General features: G+C 39.2%; 1 protein-coding gene across 3 annotated transcripts in view; it reads right to left on the minus strand.

The window, feature by feature from the left end:
- Nucleotides 1-23,622, minus strand: part of SLC12A4 (solute carrier family 12 member 4) — a 45,927-nt gene that overhangs the window by 21,387 nt on the left and 918 nt on the right. For 2 of the 3 annotated variants that reach the window (XM_052685185.1, XM_052685187.1), the window contains exons 2-3: nucleotides 6,512-6,606; nucleotides 4,528-4,659 (exon numbers count right to left, since the gene is read on the minus strand). In XM_052685185.1, coding sequence (XP_052541145.1) covers nucleotides 4,528-4,659; nucleotides 6,512-6,606 — 227 coding nt within the window. Of the gene's footprint in view, nucleotides 1-4,527; nucleotides 4,660-6,511; nucleotides 6,607-9,646; nucleotides 9,908-23,622 lie in introns of those variants that run through there. The other variant, XM_052685186.1, reaches the window with a different exon arrangement.

A 23,622-nucleotide genomic window follows, 5' to 3' on the forward strand; every position in this document is an offset into this window, starting at 1 on the left:
GAATAGAAGTGTTTCCTCCATTGGCACATCTGACACTCACAGAAATTCAGTCCCAAATTGCTGTGGTTTTCTGCCAACGTTTTCCACTGCTTCCATTTCCTAAGGTTTTCTTTTATGTTTAAAATTACAAAGAATGCAGAAACATGGGGGAATAGAGAGTAGACTTCTAAATACCTCTCAATTTTCATACTTTTTCCTATAAACAAACTTGAATTCCTAAACATATTACAGATGAGTAGCATCTAAGGAAACCCATGAACAATTGTCTGAACTACAAGGATGTTAAAAGGAACTACTGACTCAATTTTTTGAAGTAAGCTTCGAATTCCCTCAGCGACTAAAGTTAATCAGATCAATCAGTTTCCCCATACATGCTGTAACTTGTGTGAACCTCTTGACCACATGCTGATGGTCTGCAATGGACATACCATTGAGACCTACCAGAATGGGGCAAGAGAGCTGTTACTCAGCAGCTCCAGTGCCACACTACAAAGAAGTCCCTAAAACTTCAACTGCCATATGTACAAAAATTACCATTCTACAGAACTAAAAGCTGTGCCATGATTATGTGTAAGGATGGAAGGAACTGTCATCTTCTGACACTAACAGAAATGATTTTTAAATGAGTTGTTTCAATGCTACAGTAGAGGATCTTCTCAGGCTGTTCTGTATAGTATACCTGTTTCCTCTGAACAGGTTTCTCCTCTGCAGCAAGGGCAGGTGGAGCACAGTTGTTGTATATTCCATATGCAGTTTTCCAAGCACTAGCAAGGCAGGTGAGTTTTTAGCCTGTCCTTTACACATCTCTCAGCACCTGCTTCCTTTGCATAAAAATCTGCCTTATTCCAGCACATTCCTATTTGATCCATTTGGCAGATTTGCTCCACCGTTCATCATCTTCCCCTCCCCATTCATTTGAAATAGCTTTTTAATGTGCATCAAGTTACAACTTAACTCTAGCCACAGAGGAAGAGGAGCCGTGCATTAATTGCACAGTTATGAGACTACTGCTGAGCAGAGCAGCTTAGGAGATGCGTAAGTGACTGCCAGCAGACAAAACCCAAACCACAGAATTACTAAGTGTACTTGAGGCACTTAGGACAAATTTAATACGGAGTTTACTCTGTATTTTCCTGCCCTGAGGAATATAAAATACCACCATGAAATGATGCACAAACCCTGCTTGCACCAGCCTGCTCACAGAAATATTTAACATGAGTTAAACTGCAGCGACTTAATCCTCTTTACACATTTTATAATCAACAGCCTCCATTGGAATGAGTGTAACGAAACCTGTACTGAAGCCTCAGCAGAATACAGTCTGAAACAAAAAGGTTATGAAGTTCAGTCTCTACAGCTGTCAAACAAACAAGTTAGTTGCCTCACGCTGCATAAAGGAAATTAAGCAGACGTTTTGAAGAATGTTTTTGTTCAACTGAGAAGGGAAAGAATAATCTTGAAAAATCTCAGTTGCAATGCAGATCATGTTTCTGCATGCACAGTGTTCACTCTTATCAGCTGTAGACATGATTGATATCAGTATTGATCTGAATCTGAAGGACACTGTTTCCATTGTACCAGTATGACAGGTTATCAAAGCACTTTGCTGCAGGGCTCAGGGACATAGATCAGTAATGACAGCTTTTGCGGTTGCTCTGTAGCATGAGGACAGACAGCAGCACAGAAATGCACTGCCTTATTAAAGATACATGAACTGAAATACTGAATGTAATTTCTACCGTGAGAAGGGGATATTTTCACAGTGCTGTGACCAAGTGCTTTAATATAAGACTGTTCTTAGAAAACATTAACAGTAATCAAAATCTCTATCCTATTACAATTTTTTTCTGATGTCTAAAGAAGAATTATGCAATCAAAAATATTTAATGTGAATGCTGAAACAGGGTAGCATGCCCATATCAACCTCTTTTCATAAAATCGTAGGGGTTTTGCACTGAAATTCTTCTCATCTTTGTTTGCACCTTCTACAAACTGTGTTGATCATTCCAAAAGTTCAGAAGGGAGGACCATCACGTAATATATTTTCCGGAGTCTGTGGAAATGTCAAGTCTCTTTTGGTTGTGTCACCTGAGAAAGCAGACGTCACAAACAAGGCAAAGCACATCATTCTCTGCTCACTTAAGCTTAACATTTGGAAGAAAGATCTCTTTTCTTTTTTAAACACCTGCCATTCGGATTTCTGTACTAGATGTGCACACAGTTTTGTGCACTTTCTCATGCTCTCCTCTCTAATTTAAAAGGGTACGATTTGGGGAATACCAGATCTAGAGTCTGCTAACCCTCCTCACTCCACTTCTGGTCTACAAGATGCCAATTCCAGTAAGTGACACAACAGGACAGGCAGCTCACATTTGGTCACACCAGCTGGACACATACTAGCTGAGCACAGCTGACAGAATACTCAGCAATCAATCAGTTATCAAAGCTAATGCTCAAAACCAGAATGTGCCACCTGCTTCTCATCTGTACGGTTCTGTAACAATTATAGTCTACACCATTGTATAGTTGCTAGTTTTGAATTTTCAGTTTTTAATCATAATTATTGGTCAAGAACTCAACTATATTCTACAAGATGTTTAAACTCTCACATTGCTTAAGACAAGATGGGGATAAGAAATTCAAACTACTGTTATGATATTGCAAATGATGTAATTTATCTCCGAGACAGACAAGTTAGGCAAATATTCACTTAAGGAAAATACAGTGTTTACATCGAAAATCCTGAGATATTAACACAGGATGATACTGTCACTTTTGGAATAGTTACCCAACTCACTTTACAGCAACCATCTGAGAAGTCTGTAAGCACACATTTTAGTAGGGCATAATTTTGGACAACCAGAAGCCCAAAGTGCATGTTACCAAAGAAGCAGGGCTTTCACAAGGACTGTCTTGCCTTTAAGTTAAAAACAACCTCTCACTTGCCTGTTATTTGCTGCATTTCTTTCCTACAAAGCTATACTGTAACTTCTTTAACCAACATTACACTACACCACCAAATTCTCCTAATTCTTTGTCAACACAAAAATAAGCAATGAGCTTTCAGATTAGACTGCATCTTACTTTGGTATCCTGGATGGGCAGTTGATGAGGAAATAAATGGGAAAAATGCACAGAACTGTTTCAAATGGTAATGGCTGTACTTATTTGAATCTCCCTTCATTTTACCTTTGTTAAGATAATAATCAATCCGCAAGAAGTAATTTATTTTTTTTTTTTGGTCTTATGCAACATCACCATATTAACAGCTGATCTTTGGCTTTATTTCCCTCAAAAGCATGCTGAACATAGATGCAGATGAAATTTCATATTGGTTATATGAAGGTAAAAACTTTGAACAGACTCAACAGTTAACGTAATACTAAGTACCATACAAAAGCAATGGTTAAAATGTTTAAATTATTTTTTAAAAGTAAGGTTGAAGTACCAAAACCCAGTTACAGTACCTAGACAACCTTCACTCAGACCTGTAGTGATGACATACTGACCACAGTATCACAATACTTTAGCATTTGTGGTCTTGGATAAAATTCAACTTCAAGAATCATGTTGACTAAGTAACTTTATTAACATGAGTGTAAAAACAAGCAGAGTAAAGAAACAATGTGTGTAAGAAAGCTGGAATCCAGCAGTCAGCAGGGATTCACACGTTTCCTCTTTGAGAACAACAGTGCTGTTTTTCAGCATTATCACTTCTTTCTGTTCAAAACACCGAAGACTTTCTGACAGTGCTGTAGGATGAAATCTGTAGGATTCAAATGCTATCTCAGTTTTTAAAATTTTCTTTTGAAAGAAAAAAAAAATTGCAAGCAAACTGATAGGCCTGCAAATGCAATAAAATGCAACCATACCAGTAAAATTTTAGCACTAACTGAAGTGCTTGCCTGGCTGCCAGACCACTAAGAACAGCAGTTAGAACACAGTGCTTGCGATAGAAATCAAACAACCAACAATCAAACCCCACCTTCAGCTTAGTTACTACAGCCAGCCCAAAGAGGCTAAAGATCTCAATTCAGATCCTTTGGGGTGGAATTCAGTTGATTAAACGCCTAGCAACCACAATGATACTTCAGCTGCCCCAGGGCGCCCAATCTGACCTCCACCCACCACTCTTGAGGGGTGTTGCCTCCTGCAAGCCCTGCGTCATACCTACCAGGCTCACAGATCTCAAATGCTTCCAGGAACCTAAACCAGCACTGTGAAAAAGTTGTGGGCTTTTTTTGTCACTGTTGATTTGACTCACTGCTAAAAGCATATCCTATCTATCTAAATCCATACTGGGTATATGCAATGGTACTGTAGTGCTTTATCCCCAGCCACTGTTTTGGTTCCAGTTTTGTTTTTGTTTTTTATCATCTTACTACTTACCAACAAGCTCTTTGCAAAGCTATCATGACACCTTCAAACTACAGAAGTTAAGATAAAGCGGAAAGGAGTCCAGTTCTCCAAAACCACACATGGAATCACTGAGTTGATTAGCTGGCCATGGAAAGAATCTTTACTCACTTTTGATACTTTCTTCTTGGAACCATCAGTGTTTTCTGCTTCTTCATGTTCCTTAACACCTTGGGTAAGATTAGTGTAGTTGACCAGCTTGCCAAGCAGAGATGACACTTTTGGTCGTATATCAAGTTCTTCCTGTGGAAGAAGACAAACAGTCAACTTCTGTGAATCACAGCATTGAGGGAGAGCTGCTGGGATCAGGCCTTCCATGAGTAAAAGCAAGGGAATCAGAGAGTATTTAATTGCACTGATAAGAGGATTTATTTTCTGAAACAAGGGCAATTCTGCTAGGAAATGGCAACAGGTGTGCATTATATACCCCCCCCCCCCTTCTCCTTAGGTACTGATAAAACAAATTGTATCAGTAAAGACAAATTCTGAGCTCTGTGGCTGTAAGAAATTGAATACATGCCTTATATGCAGCTCTAACATAATTGACAAAAAGAGATACACTTTTAAAAGGGTCAAATTTACAAGTAAGGCAGCAATATCATTGCAGACTGAGGTCTGATTGTTTTATTATATTTTTCAAACTTTGTAATCTTATTCATGTGGATCTAAATTTCTTTTTTTTTTTTTTTTTTTTTTAAATCCCAGAAGCCACATCTGCAGTGCCTCACAGTTTTACATTCTTCCCATCCAACATCTGCTTCTGAAAGCATTTTCAAGGCCAAATCTGTGGCTTCTCCAAACAAATACTTTCCTCAGACAAAGGAAAAAAAAAAAAAAAAAAAGCAGCCCAGTGAAACAGCTAGCCTGCAAAGAAACAAAACCAGGACAAAGTCACTCCCTTACTCTCTCCCTCTGAAACTGAACTGCTTTACATGTCAAATTGCACAATATGTAATGCAAGGCAAAGAGAAATTACTCTCTATACAGAAAATAAAAAGCTGATTAAGACAGATTTCATTGTCTGGAGCTTTATCATATCTTCATGTGTTGTCACGAACAGTTTCTAGGAGGATCTGATGCATAAACCCACTCCGAACGGTTGAAAGGATGCCATGGACGAAGTATCCCTTTTCTTACTCTTTCCTCAGATCTCATCTGTGAAATCTACAGGTTTCATCTTCAAAAATCTGGTTATGATTACTTCCAGAAAGAGGCTGAGGTAACATGCTCCCCATTCAGTTGGGCAGCATAGCCTTTGGGATGTTCTGTTCCTCCTCTTTAGTACTACAGAAACAGCTTGCAGTCCTGCTCTGCTGTTGCTTATGAGAAAAGCAGGCGTGTAAGTAACAGCAGATCAAATTCCACAAACTGCCAGCCCTCCACAACATGCAAGTGAGTTCATCCTGATCACAAATTTACTGTGCTTTGGAGGAAGGAGACACCAGAGCTGGGAGCATGCTTCAAAGTCTTTAGCTCAAGCACACTGCCATAAAAACAAAGTTGTAGTGTTTCCAGGGCAGCAGGCACATAAGTATGTGTTAGGCTGTGTGCCATACAGCTGAACTCTGCAGGGGTCAACCTGGCTGGGCATAGGAGCTGAGTTCCCAGCATGTGAAACATAGGGTGCAAGTTCCCAGGATGGCTGTGAAGCCATTACTCAGGAGCTTTGCTGGAAAACAGCTGCAGAGCCAATCACATACTCTCTGCACTGCTCCCCAGAACCTCAACTTCTGAAAATACCTTTTAGAAACTTGGTCTTGGCAGACCATGACATATTTTCACTTACTGCAGTGCCAGTGAGGTGAGGAGGACGACTGTGCTCAATTTTGTATGGGTCCAGCTGGTGTAACCACAGCTTTGCTGTTTAAACTACTCAGGTCACTTCTGCTACCATTATGTTTTAGTACTTTATAGACTTAAACACACCAAAGGCTTTTAGATATCAGGTTCCCCATCAGTGAGAGTTAGGTACCAAAGCACCTGAGCCTTTGCAATGCTCCACATTCCACTGAATGATAAATAACATATATTCAGTCCCTCCCGGTTTGGAAGATCACAAATCACATCAAAACTGTGAAAAACAGTCAGAAATTACCTCAAACAGGGCCAGATTTTTGTCATAGTAATCACCTCCTTTGCTGGCTTCTGAACTGTTGAGAAAAGGGCTGTTTTCTTTATGGTTGCCATGACCTGAAAAGAAAAAAAGAAATAGGTTTTGGAAAGAGCAAGAGAATTCCCAAGGAAACTTTTTAACGCTGACATCAGAAACCACAGGGAATAAACTTGTTTGTTCAACTTAATCTGTTTCTTTTTAGTATCTCATGTTATGCAACAGAACCTATATCAGAGCTGTTACTCCGACAAAGGAGTTTCTTCTGTTTCTGTTCCTGTTTTCAGTAAAGCAGATGAGCAAGTCACCGCAAAGCAAGGCGTACAAGCAGGGGCACAGCTGTCTGCACCTCTGTTCTCAAATGTTTCCTTTGATAACTGCTTCTTACACAGAGCTGTGACAAATGAAAAGACGCTTCTTTCACACCCGGAAATCACTACTGAAGCCAAGAGAACCGTTTGGGCACCATGTGCAAACACACTGGGTAGATCTAATGAAACTGAACAATACCAAGACCAAACTCTGTTATTACAATACTTGTAAATATTAACCAGAAACCCCTTTTCTTTTTCCTACTCTTTTCTTTTCTTTTTTATTCCTCCCTCCCCCACCCATGCTGACTAATTTCTAGATCTCAAAACATGCTCACTTCATGAAGTATTGTGAAGCCTTATCCTTATTGTGTTTTGAACGCAGGCTGTGCATTCTTCACTCCTCTAATTCTTTCAGATTAAGACCTAACATCAGATATAGTAAAAGTAAAGCATAAGACAACCTGAGAGATCAGTAGATCTTTCTGAAATAGGTAGAAATTAAATGAATAAAGGGCACAATGATACAAAATTATCTCTGCCAAAATTAAAAAGAAAAAAAATGAAGTTGATTCCAGCAATAAGTTCTCTGACCTGTGGCTCCCCTTACAAAAATTCCTTTCTTTTCCCTATAACTCTTCCCTCCCTGCTCTTTCAGCCAATACAAACTAAGATTTCCAAGAGTGTCTCCTTAAGAGAAAATCAATCCAAGGAATGATCTTTCTCTTTACAAAAACAGTAACCACTAAAGAAATTGAAAATGAAAGGAAAAATGGATTGTCTCAAACGGAAAGACTGCAAGCTAAAGTACAACACACTGAATGTATAAAACAGCACAAGATTAAAGATCTGGATTTTTTGGTGCATGTTTTCAACAACTATGGTAATCAATTGAAAAAGGCCATATTAAAAATAATTTAGCATAACAGAAGCGAACGCATTTCTGCATTTTGAAGTCTAAATCAACTTAGAGAATTAATCTAGAAAGCAAAACACACAACTCCTCCCCTATTCACATGGATCAGCATATACCACCACACTGTTACAAGTAATTGCTATGGGCAAAATAATAGGACAAATGTCAGTGCTGTTCTTACTGAGGGCAAGTAACGTGAGGGAAGAAGCGCTGCTTGCTTGAAGCTGCACACAGGTGCTTCAGGCAAAGCTGTTAGGGGAAAACAAGAAACCACAAACAACAGATGTCTTAGTAAGTTTTTGGAATAATCATCAAGCTGACCATAAGCACTTGTAGATAGCAGTGCACTGTGATTATGAGCCTATTGCTTTTCTCACAGTTCTCACAACACCAAAATGTGACACAGCAGCTGCCTTGCACAAGTGGGCTCAGACTACCTGCACACTTTAATACAATGTAAGAGATGTTGATGTTGCTGTATATTGTAAAATTTCCGCATGACTTGGAAAAAACAACTGTAGGCTTAGCAACACAGTATGAAAATAACATGTTTTCCAATTCCAGTGAGACAAATATTTAGTAAACAAGCCATAATAATTGCTTGCTTGCTGTATGCGTTAGGTCTTTGATTGGCAAAGAGAGCATACTAGACCAATTTTATTGCAGTACATACTGCGTGCTGTGCTGAAGTCCATTCTATTCTATTTTGATCAAAGCACAGTTGCTATTCTTGCTGAGGAAATTGAGTCACAAGTTTTACACGAAATTGAAAACGGGGGGTCTATTTGACTACCAAAATTGAGAAGTTGAGTCTGTGCAGTACCTCATTACACTTTGTTTTCTCACCTCTTACATACTCCAGTAACTCTTCTTTTTTTAAATAAAAATAATATTTAAAAATTATTTGACGTCCTGGATTTCTTTGTTCTTTCAACCTTACAGAACCTGCTTATCACTGTCTTGAAAGCAAAATGGGTATTCCATTATTTATAATGCTTATAGAGCTTTTTTTTTTTTTTTTTTTTTTTTTTAAGTATATTAAATCACGCTGTTGTCAAGACAACCCATACATTCAATCTCACATTTTCAGATTAGATGACAATTGCTTTGCTCATTCAAAATGCCAGGCCACACATCTTCATTTTACTCCACTTCAGAATTTTTCACAATTGGACTCTTCAGAAGCTCTACGTCTCTCTCAAAAAGAACATCTGACTCCTCTCTATTCACCATTTGTGTTTTCTAGCATCACCAAATTCCTTCCCTCTTGCCTTTCCTTTTGAATTTAATTCCTTGGTGGGATTGCTCTGGGTACCCTTCTGCCCAATGGAAGCCCAAACAAAGCTAACTGCAATAGGGAAATCAGTAAAACAAGTGACTGGAATTAGAGTATTGTTTTTTGCAATTGCTAGGGTGTGCTTTTCTCTATGAACATTAACTCCCTTCTCAAACACTGTGCTCCATATCCTCCATTTTCAGGCATGGTAAGCTTACATTCAAATTCTGTGGAAGGACATCAATCTTTTCATTTTACCAATAGGTGGATCTGGGTGCTGCAAAGTTGTGTCCCATATCAAAAAGAGTACTATATTGAAAAGTTAAGAAAAGCTAATTAAATGGTAGCCAAAATCACCTTCACTAACTGTTGTACATTCAGTGTAGTCTCTGCCTTTCATACACATTCTAAAACACATCATCAAAGTATTAATCTGATCTCCTCTAGTGATTTCTATATTCTGTTTCCAATTTCCTCAACAAGAATCACAAGTGTCCTTTGACCAAAATAACATCAGATGGAGCGTAGCAAAGCATGTAATACAAAATACAATAAAATATTTGTCCAGTATATTTTGTTTGCCAATGAGCAATACCAGCACCTTCAAACAGACTTACTTGCATGGGAAGAGCTTGTTATCTCCGTTAGTTTTGGAAGAGAGCGGAGGTGACCTCGGAAAGACACGCCAGGGGATTCTTGCCCCAGCTTCACGTGAGGATAGCTTACATTCTGAAGCATGAAGTCTCCTGGATAAGCACCATCTCGTGACACAGGTACTGTTTTCCACATCCTTAATTACTGAGCCTTTGGTCTTGGACAGTAGCTATGCAGTGTTAGCTTTCATGATGCAACTGTTTTGCATGGAACGTTTCATAAAGAGAGAGCTACATACTCTGCAACAGAGAATAATTTATTTGCCTTAATTCCTAACTAATTTTTTAAAATTATTATTATTTTTAGGTATGTAAACTACATTCCAATTTGGTTGATGTTTTCACTTGTTTCATTACTTCTCAGTCTTCACTATCTTTCAATAATGAAGGCTTCTTAATTATTAAATTATTAATACCTTCTGAATCCTGCCAATTCTCTTCCAAACCAAATCATTCTGTTTACAGCCACCACTTCAATTGTACAGTCTATCTTCAGCTCTCCATCACAGTTCCCTGAGCTTTTTACAGCCCACCCACCCAGGCATGGACACAGGTCTACAGAACAGCATTCATCGTGTGAATCACATGCGTTCCATAAAACTTCAAAGATGTCCAATGAAACAAAACCTAAAAATCCGAAGTATGCACGCTCCTATACATGCAAACACATAAGCCCAGGAGACAAACCAAAAATAATTAGAGGATGTCCAAATCTTTACCCTACATTTACCTGGTTGCCATGGTGGCAGAGCTGCACCAGGCAGTCGGTGGACAGGTTTTATTTTGTTATTGTCTTAGAGAAGCTAAGCTTTTTGGAGAAGGCTAAGAACAGAGGACAGTGTCCACATTATTGTGTTGTTTCTGGACACATTGGGATGGAGAAACAGTTTTCCCACTAGAACGCTGTATGCACAAGACTTCGTTGAAAGCCATTGCATTTTGGTTAGTGAAGGATTAAAAAAAAAAAAGAATTCAAGGAAAACTACAGAAAAAACTCAGGCTAAAATAACGATAAGAATGACAGATCAGCAAGTATAAAAGGAAGCCAAACAATTAGGCACAGTGCAACTGTCATAAAGAAAGACCAGGAAGCTTCACAGTGATAAAGTGTACTCGGCCAGACTGGTACAAGAATAATCATCCCTTTGAGAAGCTGGCAGGAGCAGCTGCATGACTTCACCTGTTAAGGTTTTGTTCTCTTCTATTGTCAGTTCCCAAACTCCCTGAAAGAAAACTACCACTCCCCTAGTCCTTCATCATGCTCAGTTAAATGAAATTAGTATTTCCTTTTGGACATGACTAATCCAGAAACATTCAGCTAGTTCTTACAGTTATTTATCCATCTTACAAAGTGCTTTATCTACATGACAAGTTAAGGCGTGCTGAAGGCACAGATGGACATTGTACGACTAGCTTTTGTCTAAGCTACACATAGAACAAGGAAAAATACAGTAATGCAAATTCATCTTAAAACTTTTTAAAAAGTATTCCAAGAGCACTTTGATCACAAATCCACACTACTTTGCTTTTACAGGCATATATCTGGGTTGATTAAATGAAAGTCAGCAGAGGCACATACACCATGCTCCCATCACACCTGCACTCAGAGCATCTCAAGAGGAACCCAGTCTCTCCGATATGCTTCGCAGGGCAGGCAAGCTGGACAAAGCCCCCAGTTACAGCTACAAACTGTGATGACAATGTACTGAGTGCCCATCATTCTCCCTGCCTAAAGTAACAATTCTAATTCTTAATTTATGTATTACATCCTTTGAAATCAGAGCTAGAACTGAAGTGTTAGGTCTGAAAAAGGAAGGAACTTGTTGGTTCATTTACCTCTTCATAACTGAGGAACAGTAGAGATTCACTAAAAAAACAGAAGCTCAAATTAAAGTCTTCTCCCACAACACAGTTTCATTTCTGGAGCAGTATAAGAGCTAATGTCTTGTTTGTAATTTTACTATACGCATACAGGTTCCTTTCTGCACACTACAGCAAAAGTATTTTTGTAATGAGACAGGCTGCACAGCAGCTAGCAGCACTTTTCAGACATCACTGGTCACAAAGCCTGTGACAGCTAGAGATAAATGGAGAGGTTTTCATGCACAGAGAACATTACTACATCTTATATATTTAATCTATCCCTTATAGTTTTAGTATTCCATCTACAAATTAACAATTAGAAACTAGAATGGATACACAAACAGCTGGAATGGGATTCCTTTAGCCTAATTTCAGCTATCTAAACACTAGGCAGTTACGTTCAACTAATCATGTACCTCACTCTTTAGTCAGGACAAAGCAGCTCAATCTGTTGACCCCTGGAGAGCATCCCCTGTACGTGCATATTGGCAAGCTGAAAATTATCCAGAATTCAGCTGGAAATTTTGCCCCAAAAACAAGAACAGTTTGCTATACTTATTGTTCTCCCAAGGATGCAAATGGATACACACATGATGGGTATTCTAGAGCAGGAAAAGTTATAGAAACAATGGGATGGCTGCAAACAAATTATATTCAGGTAGAATATTTCTTTACTGCACAACCAAATAGTTTTATTAGTCAATGCAATTTTGTGCAGACATTTGTTCACAGCTTTAAGGATTAAACTTCCATTAAAAAAAAGCTCTCCAAACCCATTTCCATTACACTTCAGGGTTTGTTGTTGTTTTGTTGTGGTTGTTTTTTTTTTCAATTTGTTTGTTGTTATTGAGAGGAACCGTTGTGACAGTTTTCGACAAAGCAAATTCCAAGTGTTAGTAGTGATAATACTTCCCCAAACAACTGTACCACAAGATAACACTCGGTTCCCTGATAAAGGCTGTGCAATGCTCAGATAGCTTTCCTCATACCATACAGTAACAGTGAAGTTCTGCAGAACTGAGTGTTGCTGAACAGAAAAGCCAAAATAATTTTCTTGTCTTTTCCAAGCAGTTCAAGAATCCTGATACCTCTGCCTTCAGCAGCAAAATACTGAAATTGTTAAAGTGCATGAAGGGACCACCATGTTAAGATAGCAATCCATGCAACAAGGCTGCGTGGGAGGAGAGAACAGCAGAATGAAAGGGCAGATCAGTGATCTCTACCCAGACAGCTTTTTGGCAGCAAAAGTAAACTGTGCTTTAAGCAGGCTCAAACTACCACTTACACAGACAATACTGAACTCTCATGTGCCACAGTTGGATGTTTACTTCTAGAAGAATCTGCAGTTGAAAGCCAAACTATTGATACTTGTGGGTGTTTTTAAGAGCGTAATTTGCTCATTCACTGCTATAAGACTAGCACATAACATTATTTACTTCACTGTGGATTAGCACTCTCATTAAAATTTTGTATTTACTGGATTTTACCCCGACAAGTGAAGTGCTTCTTAAGCACTACACTGCAGATATCTACACATTCACACTCACCAGCTTCAGCACCTGCAAAAGCTACACAAAGCACGGTTTTACCAAAGATAAGTTAAAAGCTGTATTGCTGATAATACATTAGTTCTTCTGAAACAGTTCAGAGTTCCAAACACTGTGTTTGTGGTCTGCGTGAAGGAAAGAGACAAAGCTTTCCCACACAACCTACACAACACTTAGGCTGCAGCAAAGTCAATAACTAAATGAACAGTTGAGCAGAGGTAGCTGATTTCTCCCTAAATAAAAAGGCATGAAATTACTACTGGTCTTCTTTGCAAATCTAGGCTAGGGAACAGTTCTACCAAACAAATTAGCTAATACTTCACAACTCAAAGGATTTAGCAATGTAATAGCCCACTGTTTCAAAAGTACAACAATTTCACTCTTCAGTTAAGATACACTGATAGCTTCAGAACACTATAATCCTCTGTGGATATTAATATCAACATGAAGTACTTACCCTTCAGCAATAACTCTTTGCCATTTGCAGTAATTTGGTTTACCATTATTCTTCTTTCTGCTTTTAGTGCGTGCTTTAGAAAATGCCTTCTCTGGCAAGTCCTGAGGATCAGACAAGTTTAATACTGTATTCCCAAAAGAAGTTTTTCTACCTCCTCTGACAAAGTGACTGCTGCCTGCAGAGCTGAATGGAATCGATCTCTTTCAGGAAACAAAAGGGTTCCTTAAAGAAAGCTAAGCCAACGCTGATACAATCCTGGCAAATAGTGAGAAAATAGGCAAATATCAAGATCTCACTGAAAACACTGTTTGTGAAATTGGACTCAGCCACGTCCAAGAGGCACACTGCACGCTGTTTGCACACTTACTCAGAAGAGTGTGAGCCACAAACCTGCTGCTTGCTTAGTGTGGAATCAGACAGCATTTTAAACTAGCTAATGCCATGAAAATTACAGCTCTGTGACGTTTGCCCTCCGGGCATTTCAGCTTTCAAGTGAAAACAGTGATGTATTTCTTTCCATCTTCAATAACTTTTACTATGATCACCCATTAGGGGATAAACCATATGAAAGATGCAACAAAATAAATAAATCTGTACGATGAAATGGAGGCTTATATAAGAGACGTGTAGATACTAACAATGGTTTTAAGTAGTTCATAATTACTAGAACCCCATGCATTCTGTTTGTTTATAAGGTAATCTTCCAAATACCACACACACCACACCAGCTCCTTTATCCAGCAATCACCAAGAATGCCTGTGATTAAAATGCCAAGTCACTTTTGAGAAAACGGATTTAGGAACTCACACACTGCTTCAGAGCTTTCATAATCTAACTCTTCATTGCCAGCTGAAAAACACTACAGTGAAGTACAAAGGCTGTTTTTATAATACACTTCAGAGGTTCCTTCATGTGGAAGAACTCCAAATCGTTTCTCACGACTATCATCCCCGAAACTCAGTCCCCTCACACGCATGAAGGCATCTCAGATAGAACACACCCTGTGTCAAAATACAGCAAGGAACATGTTATTGCTATCCCTGTCTCAGGGGAAGCCTCTTTCCCTGCAGAAAAGCAATCCCAGTTTCTCTGAGACACCAACACACATCCGTGAGACTGGCATATAGGTTCCATGCAAAATTTACTTCACTTCTCTCTTTGATATCAAATAAGGGAAATTGTTTTCAGCCTCGTAACCCATTCAGCTGACCACAGGAAGAAAGATGAACATACATAAGAAACAAAACATATGCCAAAACAAATAACAACAACTAGAAGCCATGGAGTGAGAACAAGCAGCTGGGAACAGCTCAGAGAACTTCCTACAGAGAACACATAGAACTAATGGAGATACAGGCAAGAGTGCTTTGTATCTCCAGACATACATAAGATGACTGAAAAAGGTTTAAATTACTTTGAGAATGTCTGTACATTTTATGCATTGCATTGCACAATGCACACACATTTACTGTCCATTCCTGAAAGACAGTGGGAACACATCTCTAATCAGTTACAGCTTATACTTAAGTTCCAAACGCTTTATTCATTTTCAACTAATTCGTATAGAAAGGAGTTAGTAACATTTTTCTTGCACTGAAAATTATTTACTAATTTTTAGCCAAAGAGGGCTGCTGGTGGTAAGCAGAAGGACAAAAAAAGAGCTATGCTTCTGTAGGCACCAAAGATGAAGAACTGATTTTTCCGTGTGGTGTTAAAATAAAAAACAAACCTCACTGCTCCATTGGTTACAATACTTACAAAATGCTGAAAAAGTCAAATTCAGCCTGGGACATCTCCAAGCAAAGAAATCACTCCCTCCCTATCAAAAAATTTGGAGGGTGGAGACATTGCTTATATGATAAGCAACAAACCACATTACTGGTAATATATATGTGTATATGTATACGTATATATATATATATATATATATATTCCAGCACACAATTATCCAGAGCTTGTAGCTCTTCTGAAATAGCACAAAATACTACATGCTGCAGCACAGCACAAAACAAGACAAAGCCAGGTGTCTGGAAAAAGCAATGGCTTTTACCATTGTTTTACAGAAAGTTTGTCAGTTTGCAAGAGCATCAGAGCAAATTGAGAGCAGCATGTGACAACACATGGAGACTCTTCACGGGGCAACAGGTAATACTGGTTCACTTCTCTTCTGCTCCACCAGTCAGGAGTTAAATCGAGTACATGCAGGAGAAGGCTGGTCAGAAGAAACTCATGGACACGTGGTGGAGCTCAGCCCTGCTAAACGTATACTTCTACCAAAAAACCCAGATCACAGCATCTTCAAAGAGGGCAAAGGCAAAGCAGCACATTAAAAATTATTCCCAGCACGCTGCCTTAAGTTACAGCTCTAAAGCTTCATGCGTGTACACTGGGGGATATCTTACGAAAAGGCACATAAATATCCTACTGCCTGGTTAGTCAGTATTGGGTTTTTCCTGTCCTATTTGGCTGACGCGTCCCTGAAATTTATCCATGACATTGCTGCTGTGTTCTCTGGAAAATACAGACACATAAAAAATGAATGATCTGTCTCTGCTTGAGCAATGCAAATTCCCTCTAAGTTATATCTGTACTAGAACTGAATTTGGATAAGCTTGGCAGAGTTTGCTTCAGGTACTCCAGAAACAGCTGTGCTCTGGAAATTATGCCCAGTACAGGATGCCAAATACAACTTATGAATGTAGGGAAAGGAAGAAATCCCAGGGAGAAGTGACAAAATACCTTAAACTAGTATTCCTGCTGAATATTTCATATTGTAAAAATGACAGACTGGACAGTAATGACCTTAGCAGAGGAAAATCAGAAAATGTTCGGGAGCGGTCAGTTCTGAAATTAGACATGCAGAACCATCAGGGAACATCTACTTCAGTATTATGTATCAGCTTTGAATACAAACTTATACAAAGTGGATCAGGACGACAAAGCTTCCAAACACAAAAGTAAAAAACAGAAGAGAAGCAGTTAATGCACTATCCTCCATCAAAGAGCACAGCAACCATAAAGTCTCCTTGAACTGCTCAGGGCCTGCCTCAGGCCCGACCTCCTACACGGAAATGCAGAAATGGACTTTGCACAGTGACTACGCTTGGGGCTGCTCAGATCAATAGCTCAGAGTTATAACACAAGGCTGCATTACTATCAATAATTTTATGAAAAATAATTTTACTCCAGGGCATTTTTTATTTTATTTTATTTTTTACTGCAGCAATCAGCAATATAAAGTATGCAAGAGCAAGTCTCAGCAAGTGGCTCCTCCTTAGAAGTTACCCTCAATCAGCAAATAAGTGGTTTCCCGTGGCACACTATAAGAATCCCTATTTTTTCTTTGACATGGAACTGAAAGGCAGAAGTTTAGCCTAAATGGCTCTATGGAGATACCTCTGACAATTGAATGGTGTTCTAAATCCTACAACACAAACAAATTCTGGCTATAGACAGGAAAATGAAAAATGGTAATTAGGCTATAGAAAGAAAAAAAACCACCACCATTTTCATTCAAGCTTAATTAGCTTGAACCTATACATAGTACAGCATGCCTCTGTCCTAAACAGAGCCTGCGTCATCTCTCCTCTCCCAGGGTCTTGTTATACAATCCCTGCTGCAGCTCCCTGCGAGCCAACTTCCAGCATAAGCTTCAGCTTTGATCCTAATTGTCAAAGTAATCAATAGATTGCATCCTAGTTACGTTACAGACCTCATGTCAGTCAATGAAAGAGCTGGGCCTCCAGGAGCATGCAGGTCATCCTGAGCAAATTAACTGTTCTGGATTTGAGAGGATGGACCGCTGGGACAAATTTGCAGGGGATGAGGCAAACCCAGAAACAGAGCAGCAGCAGAAATGCTGCTAAGCCACATCCAACACAAACCAGCTTCCTGGTTTCTTGCCATTGCACAGTGACCACCCACACAAAGATGGTACGACGGCTGTCCCCTTCACTAGTACAGCAGTCTCCTCTCTCACCTTAAGCTGCAGCTGCCCAGCACAGCCTGGCACCCGCCTTCCATCTTCCACTTAGCAAAATGCCATTTCATTTACATCTGCAACAAGTCTCAGGCTGCCTCCAGCGAGCAAAGACAGCTAACTTGGCAGTTTTGCCAAGTGATCAACCTTCCCCACTCATCCATAAGCTAATGGAATCAAAGCTCTTTTTGGTCAATTAGTGCTTTATTCTGCACATTAAATCCCACCTCTCTGTTCTACAGAGCGGAATGAAGATCAAAAGATGATTCAAAAAAAATTCCACCAAGTACCTTTAATAGCAGCAAATAACTGAGGGGAAAATGTATTCCCAGCACTGTCATAACATATACCTCTGTTGCTTAGACATGTATTAAGGCTGCTGGAAAAAACCAGCCATCTTTTTCCAGGCCAAATGTAATATCTACCACAAAAAAACTAAATCTCTATTATATGACCTGTTTGAAAAAATGCTACTTCTTCAACTCCAGGAACTTCACAAGTGATAATTTGAGACTCTGGAAGCAATGCTTAAAAAATAAGGGCAACTCAGGACAAACAGGCAGTACGCACCCTACAAAACAACCTCCAGAGAGGTGTGCACTGAATGACATAACAAAGGTACCTGCTGCACGTGCTACCTCTCATATTCTGAAAAGAAGAGAGCTGTACTACAAACCAGTTTACACAATGCTGTCATACCCTGAAGAGAAGCTTGCCATACAGGGATTATAAGACCCGTATTTTCCGTATTTATATTACTAGGGTTCTGGCAATTATTAACTACTTAGAATCATTAAATTAGTATCTACGTGACTCTTACATGACTCATACAGATTTATCTTTCACATGATTGATCCTCTAACGGGTAATCACTTTATAATTAAAGACAAAACATAATAAATACCTGTCAAGATCCTGCTAATATTTTTGGTGTATGCTGTTTCTCTATTTTGAGTACTGTTTGCTTAGCACTCACTAAGGCAGCCAGAGTGAAAGATGCACAGTTCTCCACATGTGACAAAAATTGAACTATACTGAAAGAAATCACCCAAAGCAGCACAGTGAAAGAACAAAACACAGCAATACTCACTTGGCATCATTTAAACAGATGTCTACTGAAAACCAATAAAGAGGCTGTACAAGATCAAACAGCAAAAAGTATTGAAACTTAGTCAACAAGGTTACAAAGTACCTTAGCCACCATTCTAAGTAGAACTTCAGAGCAGAAGTCAAATTTAAACCTCACTTTTAGGAGCAGGCAAAAATGTAATCCTTTATTTTGCTGCAGCTGGGGTGAGAGAGAAAAGGCAATGTCAGTATTTTCTTTAAGGAAATGAAATCCTGCAGAAATTTGTAAGGGCGAGTTAAATGAAACAAACATAAATCAGTTTTATATGTGAGGGAGGTAGGTACCAAAAACACAATATAACTAATCCAAAGACTGATTTTAATTTCTTTAGGGAAGTACAGAGATTGAACAAGAAACACCGCTTCAGCATGCAAGAAAAATAAGAAACCATAGTTGAGGAATAGCTTGGGATGGGTACTCAGCAAGTCAAAAGGAGTGTGCATTTACAGAGGGATTTAGATAGAAAATCCATGTACTTTCACATGCAATTGCTTAATCTTCTAACAGAGGTGTGCTCCTAAGCAAAAATAAATACATTAGTAAACCAACTGCTACAAAAGACTGGCAGCAACTTTTCCTTTTTAATTCTTATTTTTATAACCCTTTTTTTTTTTTTTTTGCAACATATAGACCTGTCCACCCACAGTCACAGGAGTTGCCTCCAACTCTCTTAGACATATCACAAAGATTCTCTAGTGAGCTTTTCCAAATAACTCAAATTCCAAAGAACCCGCAGAAAGGACCGTGTTTTCCTATATTTAGTGAAGTCTCCTGCAGCCAGCAGCTGGCACACAAACCACTTGGTGCTGGACAGCTGCAGCCTGACCAGCTCTGCCTTAACCACTGCCCAGCTCAGAGGTATGAGAAATGTCTTTACCAAAAGTGATCGTTTATGCAGTAATCTGAACTTTTTTCTCCTCTCATACAACCATTTTTTTAAATTGAATTTAACTCAGTAAAGCTGCATGGTACGAAGAAGATCCAGGAATTTGAGTATCTGCCATGGACTCCATGAAAGCCAGGCACACCAGATCTCACACCAGATCTTAGAAAAATTCCTTTGCTTTCAGGTTACAATCTCTTTCACCTACCCAAGCGTTACACATAGCTGATGGTGTCACAAAGCACTTCTCCACTTTCATTTTTCACATACCACATGCTTATCTCTCCTTATCTCCAGCAAGGGCCCACTTATCTCTGCACCTGTGTTGTTGAGAAAAGCATTCTGGAGTTCTGTGCTGCAAACAGTGTTGTGCTAACTGCCAATGTACAAGGAGCAAAAAAGCACTGGGCTTCACAAGGATGACCGTGCTGCTAAGCCTCCTTTCAGGATCTGCATTTCCAATGACAACCACAGCACTGTATATTAATTATATTCACTGTTGAAGGGATTAACTCAAATCAAAATATCTCAATCTCTTCACATAACAGGAATGAATATTGGCATATTCAGTACTCATAGGACTCAAAATTCCACTTTAAGCTTTACGGAGACAGGAAATTGTGATGCAAACCTTAGCAGAATACGGTTTCTCTTGTTGCTGTTTTCTTCCCAACAGAAAAGAAAAAAAAAACCCTTCCTCATTAAAATTAGGTTTAAGGAGATGTAATATCCATACCATTTTCATCAAAACAATAGTTAACTATTCACAAGAAGAGGAAGTTCACTGACATCAGTGTACTTCTCAAGTTATTTTTCTCCCTAACAGTTCCGAGCTTCTGCCTCAAATTCCCAAGCCCCCTCTTGCATGACTTCTTTCTGCAGTTTTGAGGCAACAGGAATACTGCTGAAGGCACACATGCCACAGGGCTTACGCAAAAACCTGCTGCTATGACAACTCTAACAGCACCACTTACCCACATTGCTGCTAGCAGAAATTTTAGCTTGAATTTAAGATAACCTAAAATATTTTTAGCCACTTACTTCTCTCATCCCTATTTAGCTGTAGTATCTAATTTGTTATGACTAACTTTATCTTGTCTCTGGTCTTCGCCAAAACATTCATATATAAGAATGAAGTGCTTTGCAAAGGGATTTGCTTAACTCCATTAGATGTACCTTCAGATGTATTTTATGCCAGCTTTATCTTAAGTCTCGAAAGCAACTTAAAACCTTTACTAATAAATTATTTCATACTTAAAGCAGTGGACTGAGAAAAAGCTTAAAATAAAAATTAACTGTCATCACAGGAGAACTTCCTTGATCCATGTTCTCTGGTTCAAAAATAGTTTATTAAAACCAACTGGCATTATCTGCTGCTGCACAAGGACACTGCATACTGATGCAGACTGTAAGCATGAGGAAAAGATCTGGAGTCTAGTTAGAAAAATGTGGGCTAAAAAAAAAGCATGTGATAACTAGAACATAAGCAGAGCTATTCATTAGCAAAAACTAAGAGCGGCAGCTGACCAAAGTTAGTTAGTGACACCAAGCTGATTAGCATCTCATTTCCACAAACAAAAGTCACAGGAGGATAAATAAGTTCCCTCAGGAAACATGATGTTGTCTCATTTCAGTTAACAGGGTGTACAACCACTGTAAAGCTGAGATTCTTATTACAGCAAAGCTTATTCACTGTGGGTTTTTTTTTCATTTGTTTGTTTTTTATTATTATTTAGATTCCACTTTCCCATTTCTTACCCTGTGTACCCAACCTAACACACTGGCGTTGTTTCAAAGACTGAAGAGATGCCAAATTCACATTTCTCATCCCTGCCGGTCCATGAAGCAAGGCTCACATGTTTGTCATAGGATCACAGCATTAGTCTTTGTGCTTCTTTTTCTAAATGGAAGATGTCAAAATCTATTATGAGCAGCAGGAAGGATCTGCTTATTCACAACCAAACAATGAAGCTGTCTGGGAAGGCTAAATTATTACACACTGACCAATATCTCCTTAGGCAAATTGTTGATGAGAAATTCTGGTGCAGAATGGCTTCACTTCTGTGTTGCTGAGATGACATCACATCACTTGACATTCTAAGTGAAGTTGAATTTAAAAAAAAAAAAAAGAAAGAAAAAAATAACAAGGCTATGATGAATAAAGGTTTGAGTAAGAAGGTTAGGGGGAAATGACCTCAGAATCATAAGCTCCAGAGATGGTGCAAGGAGTGTCTGACCAGCTGACCAAATCTGCTACTTCACATGCAGAACTGAGTAACAATGCTCAATCCTAAGCTTGAAGGGCCATATCATCACTCAGTCACTTTAACCCATCTCCAATCAAACTGAGCAGCCCGAAGAAGTCTTTAAAAGTCTTTGAATAAGGTTTCTGACTAGCAAGCTGCTTTAACACTTGCCTGGAAAATATTCAGTAATTCTCTTATACTGACTTTGGTGGCAGTACTTGACTGAACAGGAAGATTGGACAAATGGCATTGTTTGGGCAGCTATGTGTGCATTCACAGCACCAGCATGAATCATGTGCACTTGGATCGGGCCACAATCAAAAACTATGAATTTGTGCATTTAAGTTAAAGTTTACCTTATCTGGAACCACAGGTGTCACCAACACCAATCAGTCAATTCCTCCAGAGCCCCATAATCAGCTGCCACAGAAAGCTCTGGAAGGCTGCTCTCCTCAATGTTGCAGGCTCTGGCAAGCATTAAGCAGCTGTAAGGTACTTGGGCTTCAACGGCAGGAACCCAGCTCTACCATGCTGTTTTTTCAGCTCTTCCCTAGGTAGCAGAGGCTTCTTTGCTCTGCACAATATATAAAAGGAAGCAGCAAGAACCAGAGGAGTAATTTGAGTGAGATTTTAAATTCCCCTCTACTGAACCATAACCCAGGAAACCTCGGAGAAGACAGAAGAGGCCAGTGGGGAAGAACACACTTGTCACTACAGGTAAGGAAGAGAATGTATCTGTATACACATAGCCTGAGGATATGAAACAACTTAATTACTGTGAAAGTAAATTAAAAAATAGAAGACAGTTACAGTTCAAACAGAAACAGAACTCAACTACCATACGTTAATGGAGATTTTCCAGATGTTTAGCAAAATAAAGACTAAGCTGACTTCCAGCAGCATGGTTCTGCATGCAGCACAGACCACAACTTGCCAGCTACTGACAGACTTAGAGCATGCTGCTCGCACACATCCTACAGGCACTGCTACCCAAACGACAGACAACTTGAACTGACTGACCTTCCCTTTTGCACCACAGCACTTGTTTCCACAAGTCCCAACCAACCCGTGGGGACAGCTAACAAGGGAAGAAAGTACCCCACAAAAGACATCTATTGCTGCCTTACATGTTAATGATATAATAAGTAACATGAGCTTAACACAAATCTGTTCATAAAATGAAGTCAAGGCCATACACAGCCTTAAGGTTAGCGCCTCAAATTGTCTGTAATAGCATACAAATTGGGAAGAAAATTTATCTTTCATCGCTCCTAAGTGCCCAGGTTAGGAAGAACTAACGTAATAGGCATGAGACCTACACGAAATCTAAAATTCTTTTGAAAACTATGCAAAAGAAAAGAAATTGTATGTCAGAAATTGAAACACTGAAGTACAAATTCAAAGAGAGCCAAACAGGGTGCTAAGCTGGGAACCTGGCGTTCATCTCATGACAGCTGAGTATCATCCAACGAAATAAACCTTTCCCATTCCTTGCGCAGAGTTCTGAGCAGCATAGGCTCCCTTCAGCAATTACATTGTGCACCCCATAACACCTGCATTCCGAAAAGTCTGACAGCACAGACAAGGGAGAACAGGTCAGGTGTTTACTGATTTTTCTTTTGTTGCCTAGAATCACAAGTGATTCACAGAGGGCAAGTCAGATTCACACACTGAGTACAGGCGAACCTCTTCCCAAAGGTTACCAGGCTAGACATAACCAGTGCAAAAAAACACAAGAGATACTGCAAAGAGCTGAAACAGCTTTTTACCAGAACTATTCCGCTCTCTGAATCTGAGCGTTCTTCCTTTTCTCACAGGAAACAACCATCCTATTT

This window comes from Tympanuchus pallidicinctus, unplaced genomic scaffold (genome assembly GCF_026119805.1).
Source record: "Tympanuchus pallidicinctus isolate F22 unplaced genomic scaffold, pur_lepc_1.0 scaffold22, whole genome shotgun sequence".
Taxonomy (NCBI): Eukaryota; Metazoa; Chordata; class Aves; order Galliformes; family Phasianidae; genus Tympanuchus; species Tympanuchus pallidicinctus.